This window comes from Ovis aries, chromosome 15 (assembly GCF_016772045.2).
Source record: "Ovis aries strain OAR_USU_Benz2616 breed Rambouillet chromosome 15, ARS-UI_Ramb_v3.0, whole genome shotgun sequence".
NCBI lineage: Eukaryota > Metazoa > Chordata > Mammalia > Artiodactyla > Bovidae > Ovis > Ovis aries.
Window position 1 is genome coordinate 17269820 of NC_056068.1, and position 14090 is coordinate 17283909.

Here is a 14090-nt window from a genome sequence, read left to right on the forward strand (position 1 = left end):
AAATGCAAAGCTTTGAATTTATTATTGTGCTAAAAATAGACTTCAAGAGCCTATTTTGGAAGTAACAATCCCAAACTTCTTGGTAGTAACAGGTGCTTTATGGTCTGCCAGTCTTGCTTGGATTTCTATAAGGAAGTGTGAAAAAATAAACACAAATATATTTTTCAGATTTATATCATACAGCTGAGTGGGAAAAAAGATGTTAAGTGTATAAGTGGTATGCCATTGTTTGTGGGAAGAGAAAAGAAATACATATATGAATGTTTATATATGCAGCAAATGTCCTAGGGATTCACAAGAAATTTATAATTATTATTTCTGAGTAAGGGACAATGGTTGCTTGAGGGACTGTGGAGGAAGCAAGGTCTATTAAAAAAATTTCCCACAACATTTAATTATGAAAAATGTTAAACATATAGACAAACTGAAAGATTTTACATAGAGGACACTAGTTAATCCATCCCAGATTCTGCCATTAACATTTTTTACTATAATTGCTTTGTCAACTTTTCTATGCAACCATCAATCCATCTTATTTTTTGATACATTTCAAAGCAAATGGTAAACATAACTTCAGTTATCCCCAAATTCTTCAGTCTGAATATCATTAACTAAACTCTATTGTTGTTTCTGCTTTTTCTTTTGAATGAGATGCAAAAATCTTAATGGTACACTGGCTGGGTTTTGACAAATAAACAGTGGTAAAAATCTGCCTGCCAAGCAGGAGACATGGGTTTGATCCCTGAGTTGGGAAGATCCCCTGGAGGAGGAAGCGGCAATCCACTCCAGTATTCTTGCCTGGGAAATCCCATGGACAGAGGAGCCTAACAGGCTACAGACTGTGGGGTCACAAAGGGTCGAACATGGCTCAGTGCTTAAACAACAACACAATAACAATACACCTGAATAAACCAAATACCTACCACAATATAGAACAATACCCTAGGAAAAGGAAGGAGGCTTACTCTTAACTGTATTCCTTTTAGTACCATCTGAATCTTATGTTGTATGATTGTGTTCTCTATCTTTAAATAAATAAAATATTTAAATGTTTTAATAATGATGGTTTACAGAAGCTAAACTGGGTGAGGAAGAAAGTGAAAAAGGAGGGAATGATAGAGAACAAGGACATAGTGGGGTCAGTGGAATGAAGAACTCATTCGAGGTCAGACTGTAGCAGTGGGGTTGCCAGAGCAAGCAAGTTTGGAGAAAGGAATGTCTTGTTAGACAGTGGAATATTTGAAACTGAAAATTCAGAAGTAGTCATAAGGTTCAGAGTGCGATCGTAGGAACAGTACAGGATAGTAGTCCCTTCCAAACTATATGCTCGGAACTGCACATTGTATTTTACCCTTGTGGTATTTATCACAACTCCATTTCAGAAACATTTGATTCATGTAACTATGCTTAATATCTAGCTCCCTTATTAGACTATAAGCTCCAAGAGGACAGAGGTCTTATCTGTCTCATTTAATCCTAGATTTCCAGTGCTTAGTACATAACAAGACACTTGAACAGGCATTTAGATACTTAATTACTTAATAATGAATTCTTTAAGAAGGGTCATTAATTTATGAACAAAACTGTTACAGTTTGTTGCCTAACTTCTTAACGGGTACATAGTTACAAATTAATCAACTGACAGTTTTCAAATAAAGCAGTAGAGTTGGACTGGGGTTGAAGACAACCCAGTGTCACTGGAAAAGGGATCCATAATTATACAAAGTTTATTCTGGACCAGACTTTTTGCCCCACCCAGTTGTGACCTTGACCAGAAAGAAGTTTCCATTTTCTCATCTGTAGAACAAAGATGATCTCTAAGAGTCATCTCCATGTTGACAGGACATTACAGGCCTGCTGCTGCTGCTGCTGCTAAGTCGCTTCAGTCGTGTCTGACTCTGTGAGACCCCATAGACAGCAGCCCATGAGGCTCCCCTGTCCCTGGGATTCTCCAGGCAAGAACACTGGAGTAAGTTGCCATTTCCTTCTCCAGTGCATGAAAGTGAAAAGTGAAAGTGAAGGCACTCAGTCGTGTCCGACTCTTAGCGACCCCATGGACTGCAGCCCACCAGGCTCTTCCGTCCATGGGATTTTCCAGGCAAGAGTGCTGGAGTGGGGTGCCATTGCCTAGTGGCTCTGAATCCTTGTTCTACCATGTAGTCATTGTTTAATCATGCCTAGATTACTCTCTAATAAATCACTGTAAAATGTAGGCCACCTAGGTGGCATGATTGTGTCGATCTAATGAAATACAAAAGCTTTCTAAATCCCCTTCTCATTGGATTCACCACAGAGTAGTCAGACCAATCACGTTGAAATGGGAGTCTGATCATACCACTCCTCTGTTCAGAAACCTGCAATGATTGCCCATCTCACTGAGAATAAGAGCCAGTCTTTGCTGTGGTCTACAAGGCCCGAAAAGGCCTTCTGCTCTTCTTACTCTCTCTCTAAACACACTAACCTTCTAACTAACTGTTCCTCTGAAACTCTGGGCAACTTGCCACCTGTGCTCCCCCCATTGCTGTCCTCCCAAATATGTCCTGGCATTCTCCTTCACCGCTTTCAAGTCTTTTTGCTCAAATGCCATCTTCTCAGTGAGATCTACTTGGATCCCTCTGTTTAAAACTGCATTCCTCTTCTCTGCTTTATTTTACTCTATTCAGTTCAGTTCAGTCGCTCAGTCGTGTCTGACTCTTTGCGACCCCATGAATCACAGCACGCCAGGCCTCCCTGTTCATCACCATCTCCTGGAGTTCACTCAGACTCACGCCCATCGAGTCCGTGATGCCATCCAGCCATCTCATCCTCTGTCGTCCCCTTCTCCTCCTGCCCCCAATCCCTCCCAGCATCAGAGTCTTTTCCAATGAGTCAACTCTTCTCATGAGGTGGCCAAAGTACTGGAGTTTCAGCTTTAGCATCATTCCTTCCAAAGAAATCCCAGGGTTGATCTCCTTCAGAATGGACTGGTTGGATCTTGCAGTCCAAGGGACTCTATAGCTCTAACTTATTTCTCACATTTTATGTATGAATGAACAGTTCGGAAATGTGTAGAATACAATACTGGGTATATTGTTCAATTCAGTTCAGTCGCTCAGTTGTGTCCGACTCTTTGCGACCCTGTGAATTGCAGCACGCCAGGCCTCCCTGTCCATCACCAACTCCTGGAGTTCACTCAAAATCACGTCCATCCAGTCGGTGAGGCCATCCAGCCATCTCATCCTCTGTCATCCCCTTTTCCTCCTGCCCCCAATCCCTCCCAGCATCAGAGTCTTTTACAGTGAGTCAACTCTTCACATGAGGTGGCCAAAGTACTGGGGTTTCAGCTTTAGCATCATTCCTTCCAAAGAACACCCAGGGCTGATCTCCTTTAGAATGGACTGGTTGGATCTCCTTGCAGTCCAAGGGACTCTCAAGAGTCTTCTCCAATGCCACAGTTCAAAAGCACACACAGGTATATTGTAGATTCTACATATAAATTATATTCCCTTTATTTGGCCAGTGGTTTGAGGTCTGAAGTGATAAAGCGTAGGGGTCTTAGGGTATAGGATGTGCTGGTATACCTGATCAACCTCTTAGAGGTTATTTCAGTGCCAGGCCCTCTTGAGTAGAAATATTAATAGTTAACACGTTCGTGCATGGATTCATTGATTCATGCAAACAAATATTTCTTGGGGCCCTTCTATGCGCCAGTTCTTGAAAACAGCTATTACAAGCATTTCACTCAGGATAACGTCTTTTTCGTAACCTCCCCACAGCACGCGGCGGTGGAAGACACATACTCCTGCCAGCAGAGGGCGTCCCCTCGCCCTCGCGGCGTGTTCTGGGCCCACGACGCTTTCAGGCTCCCACGCTCGCTCCCGAGCGCGGCCCCGCCTGCCGCGTCACGTGACGCGGCCGCCGAACCAGAGCGGCCGGTCCCAAACCGAGCTAAATTCGTTGCCAGTGGCCTCTGCGGGTGCCACCACAGAGGCTCATCTGAAGGAGTGGGGAGGCTCGTGGAGCCGATGCTTCCTCTTCCGATTTCAGGTCGGCTCCTGTTCCCTCTCACCTTTCGCCGCTGCCGTCTCCCCGAGTGTTTGCATGAGCTCTCTCGTACGGGGAGGCCCCGGTGACCATGTAGGGAGGGAAGAGCGAGGAAGCTCCGGGAGTGAGGGACGAGGTCAGCGCTGTGTGCACGCCGGCGCCCACCACATCCACAGTGCGGGCCGGGGGGCCCCTCGGCCCAGGTGGGACACTCGGGCCTGCAGTAGTGGCCTGGCACGGAGCTCCACGAAATCTCGCGCGGTCTCGCGAGAGTCTAAGTTGAAGGAATATGGCGACGTCTAATCTGTTAAAGGTAAGACCCTCAGTCCGTCTTGGATTTCTACTCCGGGAGCGGTGGGTTCAGCTCTCGGGGAATGGCTCGGTTCTGGTTCAGCGGCGAAATGGGGGAGTGTTCAGGGGTTGTCTACCGGAAGGGAAGCCAGGGAGGCAGCCGCCGAGGAGTGGAACGCGATTCTCCGGCCTTGGGGTCGAGAGGCCCTGGTTGTCCCTGGTGCCGGTTGCCTGGTGTATGAAAGGCCCGGCCGAGGGCCGACGGCGGGCAGTGGTCTCAAGGGGCCAGCGCTGGCTCGGGACCCCGGAAGAAAGGTGGTGCAGCGTCCTGACGGATCGGTCAGTTAGTGTCCTTAGGGTCTCAGTTTCTTCTGAAGCGGGAGTCTTGAGACGCATTAAAAAAAAAAAAAAGAAAAGAAAATCCCAGAAAATGTTGCTAACAGGTTTTAATGACTTGGATCCCCACCTCCTCAGTTTCTCTTCTCATTCTGTCTGCGCGGAATTCCAAGTCAGACGGCAGCGCCTGAAGCCCCAACTCCCTCCCTTAACTGCGGGCTACACCTTCTCTTCTGTTCTTCCTTTCTTGAGTTCGTATGTTTACCCTTTTTAACTTAGGAAACTGTTCCTCAACCCCATTACAGCACGCAACCAGATGACTACAGTGGAAGCACTGCCGTTGTCTTAGGGCTTAGGAAAGTTGCCTTATCAAAGACAACCGTTAAAGTTAGTTTTATGTATTTGGGATAGCAAGGGGGATCTAGGCCTAGAGAAGCGGATTCTTTACCATCAGTTACAAAGTTGAGAGGAGAAGGAGGAAGACCTGACACTAGTTTCGTCTGTGGTATGTTTGTAGTAGGCAATACTTTATACCTTAAAAGTACTACTGAAATGGGGGTAGTGGATGAACTACTTCTCCCTCAAAAACCCTGTCAATTAGGCCTTCAGACAGTGTTGATAGAGAATAGAAAATATATTAAAACTTACTGTAACCTCACTCTTGTCTTCTTTAGACTACTGATACTAACTGTATTAGTCCCTCTAATTTTACTAATTTTAGAGGCAGTGTGTCTTCTTTTGGAGAAGGGAATGGCAACCCACTCCAGTGTTCTTGCCTGGAGAATTCCATGGATAGAGGAGCCTGGTCGGCTACAGTTCAGAGGGTCACAAAGAGTGACACTACTGAGCAACTAACAAACATATATACACCGCCCCCGCCCCTCCCCGCCCCGCCCCTCCCCTCCTACCCAACCCCGTGTCTTCTTTTAAAAGAGGGAGGGACCTAGAACTAGACCTAATTTCTGCTACTTAGAATTTCTGCTCCATGACTTTGGGCAAGTTTCTCTCCGTTCCTGAGTTTCCTCATCAATATAGTGAAATTATCAATAGCACTTACTTCATAGGAACTTTGTGAAGATTGAGTTAGTATATGTATAATCTTAAAACAGCGACTGGATCTTAACTGGCATGCAATACACATAAATTGCTACAGTTACTACTGCTGTTTCTCTAAGAAGACAAGTTCATGGGAGTTGAGTAACTCACTTCTTTTATAGCAGTATAGCAAAGTTCTAATATATTAATTCAGAAAGAAAACTAACTTGCAAAGACTCCTGTTAATGTATCCATGTATTTACATAACCAATAGTGTATGTTATTAATTGAAATGTGTTGAAGAAGTAATTGTGAATTTTTGACTTACTGATAATGTGGATGTAAAGCAAAGTCTTTTTTTCCTCCCAGATTTGTGTCTCAGGAAAGAGTGAGTCACTTTATTCTACTCCATACAAAGCCTTACAAAGCATTGTTTGGAGGAGATAAAAGTCTGAAGCTCCTTCGTTCAATACTCTTAAGTCGTTACCTTGTAGAGATTATGAATCTGTATGTATAGCACACACCCACCTATAAACTGAAAACACCTGAATGTATAGAAATAGGTGCTTAAGACTTAGGTTAAAAAGATCATAATTCGAGCAGTTCTGTAACTCAACTTTTATAAATAAAAGGAAAGTGATAATGTTCTGACAAAACTGGTAAAAGTCACAGTCTCTAGGGAATACAAAAAGATGACAGATACACTGGAAAATTTTCAATAAAATTATTTAATGAGATGTTGAAAAGGGGGTAAAAGAATTTCTCAATATTTTATGTAGTATGTGATTTTTAAATACATACAACTAACAGTGGATATTATAAGTAGACATTTGATTCTTTTATCTGTATCACCAAAAGTTTCCTTATTTACATTGGTCAGAAAAGTTTTTTTTCCTTTTTTTCTCTCCTCATTGAAGTGTGTGGATGGGGGGGATGGCGGGGGTTGTCTTGTATTTATGCCTTTAGAAATATTTAATGAAAAAGTAGGAAGTTTGTCTTGGAGAAATGGCAGGGAGACCCTTACCAGAATTCATAGGGTCATTTGAATTAAAGTCTGGAGGAGGTTGAGGGGAAGGGATGGACTGGGAGTTTGGGATTAGCAGATGCAAACTACTGTACATATAGAAAATAGAACGGATAAACAACAAGGTGCTACTTACTATATAGCACAAGGAACTATATTTAATATACTGTGATAAACCACAGTGGAAAAGAACATTGGAAAGATTGTATATATTTATGTGTGTGTGTGTATAACTGAATCACTTTGCTATAAAGCAGAAATTAACACAGCATTGTAAATCAACTGTACTTCAATTAAAATATAAATAGATCAGTAAATAAATTCAAGTTTGGTAATACCTTGAATAGTCATAGATCTGGCTAGGGAATGGCCAAGTTAGCTTCATTTCCTTTTTTGACAGGTTTAATAGGCTGGTTCACTACACAGATGCCTTGGACATGGTGCAATTAGATTTCATCAGAGCATATTTGACAGAATTACCATGTCTTATGCGGTTCATGGGGTCGCAAAGAGTCAGACACGACTGAGTGACTGAACTGAACTGATGGTCAAAATTGAGAAGTGTGGCCTAGAAGAGAATACAGTTAGAATTTGACTATTGGTTAAACAGCTGTATCTGAAGAATGATGAGTAATGTCATCAACCCTGAAGGGAGGCCTTTAGTGTTCTGCTGAAAAATAATGCCCTCTTCCTGTGTACCAGTAAGAAGTTAAGTGTATTGAATTTGTGGATGAAGAGTTTGGAGGGATAGCTAATATGTTTTGAAAGATAACATGATTCAGAACTTCATTAAGAAACTTAAAAGTAAAAACCTAATGCAATAGAAGCCACCACCTTTTTTCATATTGGAATTTGATTGTATTAATGATGTATTCACTGAAGCAAGTAGACCTTTGCTGGATAATAGAACTCTTTTGGATACACAAAGATTTTGTGTTGTGTATTTTGACATATGCAATTACCAGTTGCTTATGGGCTTGCCTGGTGGCTCAGACGGTAAAGCGTCTGTCTACGATGCGGGAGACCTGGGTTCGATCCCTGGGTTGGGAAGGTTCCCTGGAGAAGGAAATGGCAACCCACAGTACTCTTGCTTAGAAAATCCCATGGATAGAGGAGCCTGCTGTCCATAGGGTTGCAAAGAGTTGGACACAACTGAGTGACTTCACTTTTTATGGGCTTGCCAGGTGGCTCAGTGGTAAAGAATCTGCCTGCCAACGCAGAAGACACAAGTGCCTTGTGTTCAGTCCCTGCGTCGGGAAGATACCCTGGAGGAGGAAATAGCAACCCATTCCAATGTTATTGCCTGAACAATCCCATGGACAGAAGAGCCTGGTGGGCTACAGTCCATGTGGTCACAAAGAGTCGGAACTGACTGAAGCAACTGGGCATGCATCATGCATCTTACTCCAAATAGCCGTTCAAATATTTTTTGTTGAATCTAACCCTATTCAGTTCTTAGCACATTGTCTAGCTATTTGAGTCCTTGGTCAATATCACAATGTTTTCTAGTTTCCCCTATGTTCTCCTCTTTTCCAAGGCACCTGCTCCATTGCCTCCTTCTGCTTGTTCTTGTTCAGCTTACATTTTCCCACCAGGACTTAGCAGCCAGTCCCCTGTTATTTTGTTTCAGTCTTCTTCATCCTCACCTCTCTTGTGTTTTTCACCGACCTCCCTTCTCTCCTTTCCCAATGTAATTATTTCTTGGGATTTAATCTCCATCATTTCTCTATTTTTGTACCTTCCTCCCCACCCTCCCCACCCCTCTGCAAGTCTTAACTCCCGTGATTTCACTATTTTTATCTCTTAACTCTGATCTGAGAGCTAGGCCAGAGCACAGTGCTGACTGTATCAGTTTCCTGCTCATATACCTTTGATAGTTCACATTCTTTGAGATCTTTCTAGTGAGGTCTTCTCCCTAATATCTCTCTCCTCCTTCCCCTCTCTCCCCCTTCCTCCCACATGTGCATGAGCTTGCAGGCCACACACATACACATACATTCCTTCCCTCCCTCCTTGCTGGTTACTTTTTGGTTTATTATTGTACCAGAGTCTTCAAGACTTTTTATGTTTGCTGTTTCTTGTGTTAGGAATATCCACCCCCCCCCACCCCCCCAGCCTGTTAAAATCCTATTTAGGTCATCAAGACTCAGCCCAGATAGCTCCTTTTTTCTGAAAGCTCTCATTTGGAATTAGTTGTTGCCTACTCTGCACAACCATAGCGCTGCATCAGTATCTTCAAGCACTTACGTTTTGCCTTTTATGTTAGTTAACAGGATCTGTTTGTGTATCTTAACTCCCTTTCTGGATTGTAAGCACTATTAGTTTAGGGACTTTATAATTTGTTGATGCTTTAACCATTTAATGTGGTGATTATTCATGGTTCATTTCAGTTCAGTTGTGTCTGACTCTTTGCGACTCCATGGACTGCAGCACACCAGGCCTCCCTGTCTATCACCATACCCGGAGTTTACTCAAACTCATGTCCATTGAGTCGGCGATGCCATCCAATCATCTCATCCTCTGTCGTCCCTTTCTCCTCTCACCTTCAATCTTTCCCAGCCTCAGGGTTTATTCAGATGAGTCAGCTCTTTGCATCAGGTGGCCAAAGTATTGGAGTTTCAGCTTCAGAATCAGTCCTTCCAATGAATATTCAGGACTGATTTCCTTTAGGATGGACTGGTTGGATCTCCTTGCAGTCCCAGGGACTCTCAAGAGTCTTTTCCAACACCATAGTTCAAAAGCATCAATTCTTTGGCGCTCAGCTTTCTTTAGGAGAAGGCAATGGCATCCCACTCCAGTACTGTTGCTGGAAAATCCCATGGATGGAGGAACCTGGTGGGCTGCGGCCCATGGGGTCGCTGAGGATCGGACACGACTGAGCGACTTCACTTTCACTTCACTTTCATGCATTGGAGAAGAAAATGGCAACCCACTCCAGCATTCTTGCTTGGAGAATCCCAGGGGCGGAGGAGCCTGGTGGGCTGCCGTCTATGGGGTTGCACAGAGTCGGACATGACTGAAGTGACTTAGCAGCAGTAGCAGCAGCAGCTTTCTTTATAGTCCAACTCTAACATCCAAACATGACCAGTGGAAAAACCATAGCCTTGACCTTTGTTGACAAAGTAATGTCTCTGCTTTATAATATGCTGCCTAGGTTGGTCATAACTTTCCTTCAAGGAGTAAGTGTCTTTTTATTTCATGGCTGCAGTCACCATCTGCAGTGATTTTGGAGCCCAGAAAAATAGTCTTCCACTGTTTCCTCATCTATTTGCCAGGAAGTGATGGGACCGGATGCCATGATCTTAATTTTCTGAATGTTAAGCTTTAAGCCAACTTACTCATGGTAGGTGCTCCATAAGTGAGTGATAGTTAACTGAAAAGAGAAGTCCAGTGCAGTATCCATGCATTGTAGATGCTCAGTAAATGAGCGTTGGTTGCTTAAAGGGAGGAATTTCTGGCTTTATTTCCTTCTGATTAGATCTAGAGAGAAGGGGAGAGAAAGGAGTAGAAGTGTAAAAGCAGCCCACAAGACAGTCCAAACTTACAAGTGAAATGTGAAGCACTACTTTTCTCAGTGGAAACTGTTTTACTCTTTGAGAGGAAAGAAAATGGAAATACAAAGGAGTGGTTCAAAGTGTGTATAGAATTAATTTTTATTAAAATAATTTTATAGACTCATGTGCAAGGCACCAGGATATAAAGATAATGGAAAACAATTTCCATGGTCTTAGGGAATTAACCAGATATTAAAGGTTTTAAGGCAAGAACTTTAGAAGTGTTACTATGTGTTGGATTGGTCTCTCATAGACAGAGGGGATCATTTCTGGAGTGATGATCAAGAAAAGTTTTATTTAGAAAGCATTGGAACTGGATTTTGAAGAAAGGTAGACCTTTTGTTGGTAATGATCAGGGGAAACTTTGGTAGAACATGCTTGGCAAAGAATATGAGTGTGATACCCAGATTTGAATAATGTCAGTGAATGTGATTAAGATACACAACTGGAATTATTTTTTAATGTCTATTTAAACATAAACAAGAGCCTTATTTAGAATCTAACTTTTCATTGGGTTGATGGAAATTGCCCTTTTGAATGAGCATCTAAGGGGAATGTGATCCTTAGGGCTACTGTCCTTCACTCCAGTGGGCTGACCTAGAGACCTGGTTATATTTGACACTCACAGCTGAGGGAGAAAACTAATTCAAGGCTGCATATATTGGCCAAGGGTAGGGGTGGGAGTGGGAATAGAAGACTAAATCGTATTATATGTGATACTTACTATAAAACTGATTATAAGTGTGAAAATCTTTCATGTTTTGTGAAAATAAGTGAGTGAGCAGTTACCATAATCTGGAGGTGATATATTACTTAAAGCTACTCACAGGAAATGACAGTTTAAGATAACCTGTGAGAGATCCATCATTTATCAATGGATTAGAAGAGGGGAATTTTAGGTTGCAGTGAGATTTCAAGAGGATGTTAGGCATCCAGCTGGTAGACAGAGAAAAATGAGACAAAGACAGGTGTTTCTTATTAGATATTTTGCAAGGGTCCTAATGAATGTAGTTATATTATAGAAAGTCACGGCTCCTGCCTTGGTGTAGTGTATACAGTAAGTTCGTGCCTAATCAGTTCTGTTCACTTCAGTTCTTGTCTGACTCTTTGTGACCCCATGGCCTGCAGCACTCGAGGCTTCCCATTACCACCTCTGGGAATTTGCTCAGACCCATGTCCATTGAGTTAGTGATGCCATCCAAACCATCTCATCCTCAGTCATCCCCTTCTACTCCTGCCTTCAATTTTTCCCAGCATCAGGGTCTTTTCCAATGCATCAGTTCTGGCTCTGCTTTTTAATATGCTGTCTAGGTTGGTCATAACTTTTCTTCTAAGGAGCGAGCATATTTTAATTTCATGGCTGCAGTCACCATCTGCAGTGATTTTGGAGCCCAAGAAGATAAAATCTGTCCCTGTTTCCATCGTTTCCCCATCTATTTGCCATGAAATGATGGGACTGGATGCCATGATCTTAGTTTTCTGAATGTTGAGTTTTAAGCCAGTTTTTTTCACACTCCTCTTTCACTTTCATCAAGAGGCTCTTGATTTACTCTTCACTTTCTTCTGTAAGGGTGGTATCATCTGTATATCTGAAGTTATTTATATTTCTCCCAGCAATCTTGATTCCAGCTTGTGTTTCTTCCAGTCCAGCGTTTCTCACGATGTACTCTACATATAAGTTAAATAAGCAGGGTGACGATATACAGCCCTGTTGTGTATTCCTTGTCCAAATTCCATTCGCAATTTGGAACCAATCCATTGTTCCATGTCTGGTTCTAACTGTTGCTTCTTGACCTGCATACAGATTTCTCAGGAGGCGGGTAAGGTGGTCTGGTATTCCCATCTCTTTAAGAATTTTCCATAGTTTGTTGTGTTCTACACAGTCAAAGGCTTTGGCGTAGTCAGAGTTCTGACAAAACGTAGTCCACTGGAGAAGGGAATGGCAAACCACTTCAGTATTCTTGCCTTGAAAAACCTATGAACAGTATGAAAAGGCAAAAAGATATAGCACTGAAAAATGAACTCCCCAGGTGGATAGGTGCCCACATGCTACTGGAGAAGAGTGGAGAAATAACTCCAGAAAGAATGAAAGGACAGAGCCAAAGAGAAAACAGTGCCCAGTTGTGGTTGTGACTGGTGCCTGATAGGCTCTGTAAAGGAACAAGTTACAGCTCAGGTTAAAACATCGGGCATTATACTTGGAGTACATAAAGGTAATATCAAGGATATTTGATCCGTTTAACTGGGCCTGTTCATTCCACAAATACATTAGTATCCCCTCTCTGTTGGATTCTATTTTCAGTGTCAGTAACACAGTAGTGAATATGATAGACAAGGTCCCAAGTTCTTTGGAGCTTATATTTATAATGTTTAAATACTGACACTAAAGGAATAAGTAACATTTTGGGTGGTTTTTATAGTAATGAGGTCTGTGATAAAAACAGTATAATCAAGAGTGCTCAGAAGATGGTGCCACTATTTTGCTTCCTTATTTACAACAGAAAGTCATTTTTCCTGTAAGTATAGCTTTCAGTTACATTCTATTGAATTGTTCTTCCCTGCTATTTAATGACATTTCAACCAGATCCCAGAGCTTTCTGGTTTTTTTTTCCCCCCCAAGTATTGTTTAGGGAATTCCCTGGTGGTCCAGTGGTTAGAACCCTGTGCTTCCACTGTGGGCAGGGCCGGGGGGCGGTGGGGGCAGTGCTGGGTTTGACACCTGGTCAGAGAACTAAGATCCCATAAGACAAGTAATGTGGCCAAAAAAAAAAGTACTGTTTAATCTGAATTAAAATTTCATTCTCATAGCTAATCAAAGTAGCTGTTTTACTGGCTTTAGATCTTGGTTCTGGATTTGCAGAAAGGAAAAGGGAAGGGCATTTTCCTTCGGGTGGCTTGAGAAGGCCTCTCTGAGGTGACACTGACCCTGAGACCTGAATGATCTGCTTTCTAGGCAAAGGTCTGAGGTGCGGTGGTGAGCTTGGCATATTTGAGTAACATCTTTAAAAGGGTGATGTGGCTGGAACATAGTGAGAATTGCTAGTATTCAAATACGTACTGTAGTTTTGTGGTTCTTTTGGTTAATGGGGATTGCAAATGTGGTTTCAGATCACATAACTGAGAGCAATAGTGGCTTGTAAACGTTATGGGAACCCACACATTCAAATAGCTAGCCTCATAATTTACACAAAAACCATAAAATATACAGATTTGTTTCCTTTTGAAAGTTATTAGAAGGCCATCATTGGATATAATCCACATTCAATAAACTGGGAACTTTTTTTTTTGGCCACACTGTGTGGCATACAGGATCTTAGTTTCCTGACCTGGGATCAAATCCATGGCCTTTTACAGTGGAAGCAGCGAGTCCTAACCACTGGACCGCCAAGGAATTCTAAACTAGGAACTTCAAAGAGGGAACAAATATAGACATTAAACAACTAAGCTCCTTGTATTGTGGTAAAAATGTTATAGGCGTGAAAGAATACAGGTGACAAAAAATAATTGCTATCAGTTGTGTGACTCTTATTTCTTGTCTTGCCTTGCTTACAACTTCTCCTTAACTTTTCTTATATTTTTGTCATCCATGAAGATGTAGCAAGAAGACCTATAGCAATAATAATTACATTCTTTGTTTTCTTCTAAATATGCAACATTTGACATCATTATAAAATATTGTTGTGATATTGTTTGCACAATTTGGTAGGGGTATGTATGTTTTGTCTTATATGTTGTATTAGGATTTTTGGACATTTTCAGGGCAAACTAATAGGTCAGTGTTTGGATTATTTTATTGGAAAGTAAGTGAGTAATTTAAAAATGACTCT

At 42.2% G+C, this 14090-nt stretch overlaps 1 protein-coding gene across 3 annotated transcripts in view; it reads left to right on the forward strand.

The window, feature by feature from the left end:
• Positions 1–3883: 3883 nt before the first annotated feature.
• CUL5 (cullin 5) overlaps positions 3884–14090 on the forward strand; it is a 126509-nt gene continuing 116302 nt past the window's right edge. For all 3 annotated transcript variants that reach the window (XM_042232881.2, XM_004015998.5, XM_042232882.2), the window contains exon 1: positions 3884–4336. Coding sequence is in view for 1 of the 3 variants with exons in the window: in XM_004015998.5 (XP_004016047.1) it covers positions 4313–4336 (24 nt within the window). In the remaining 2 variants the exon portion in view is untranslated. The remainder of the gene's footprint in view (positions 4337–14090) is intronic.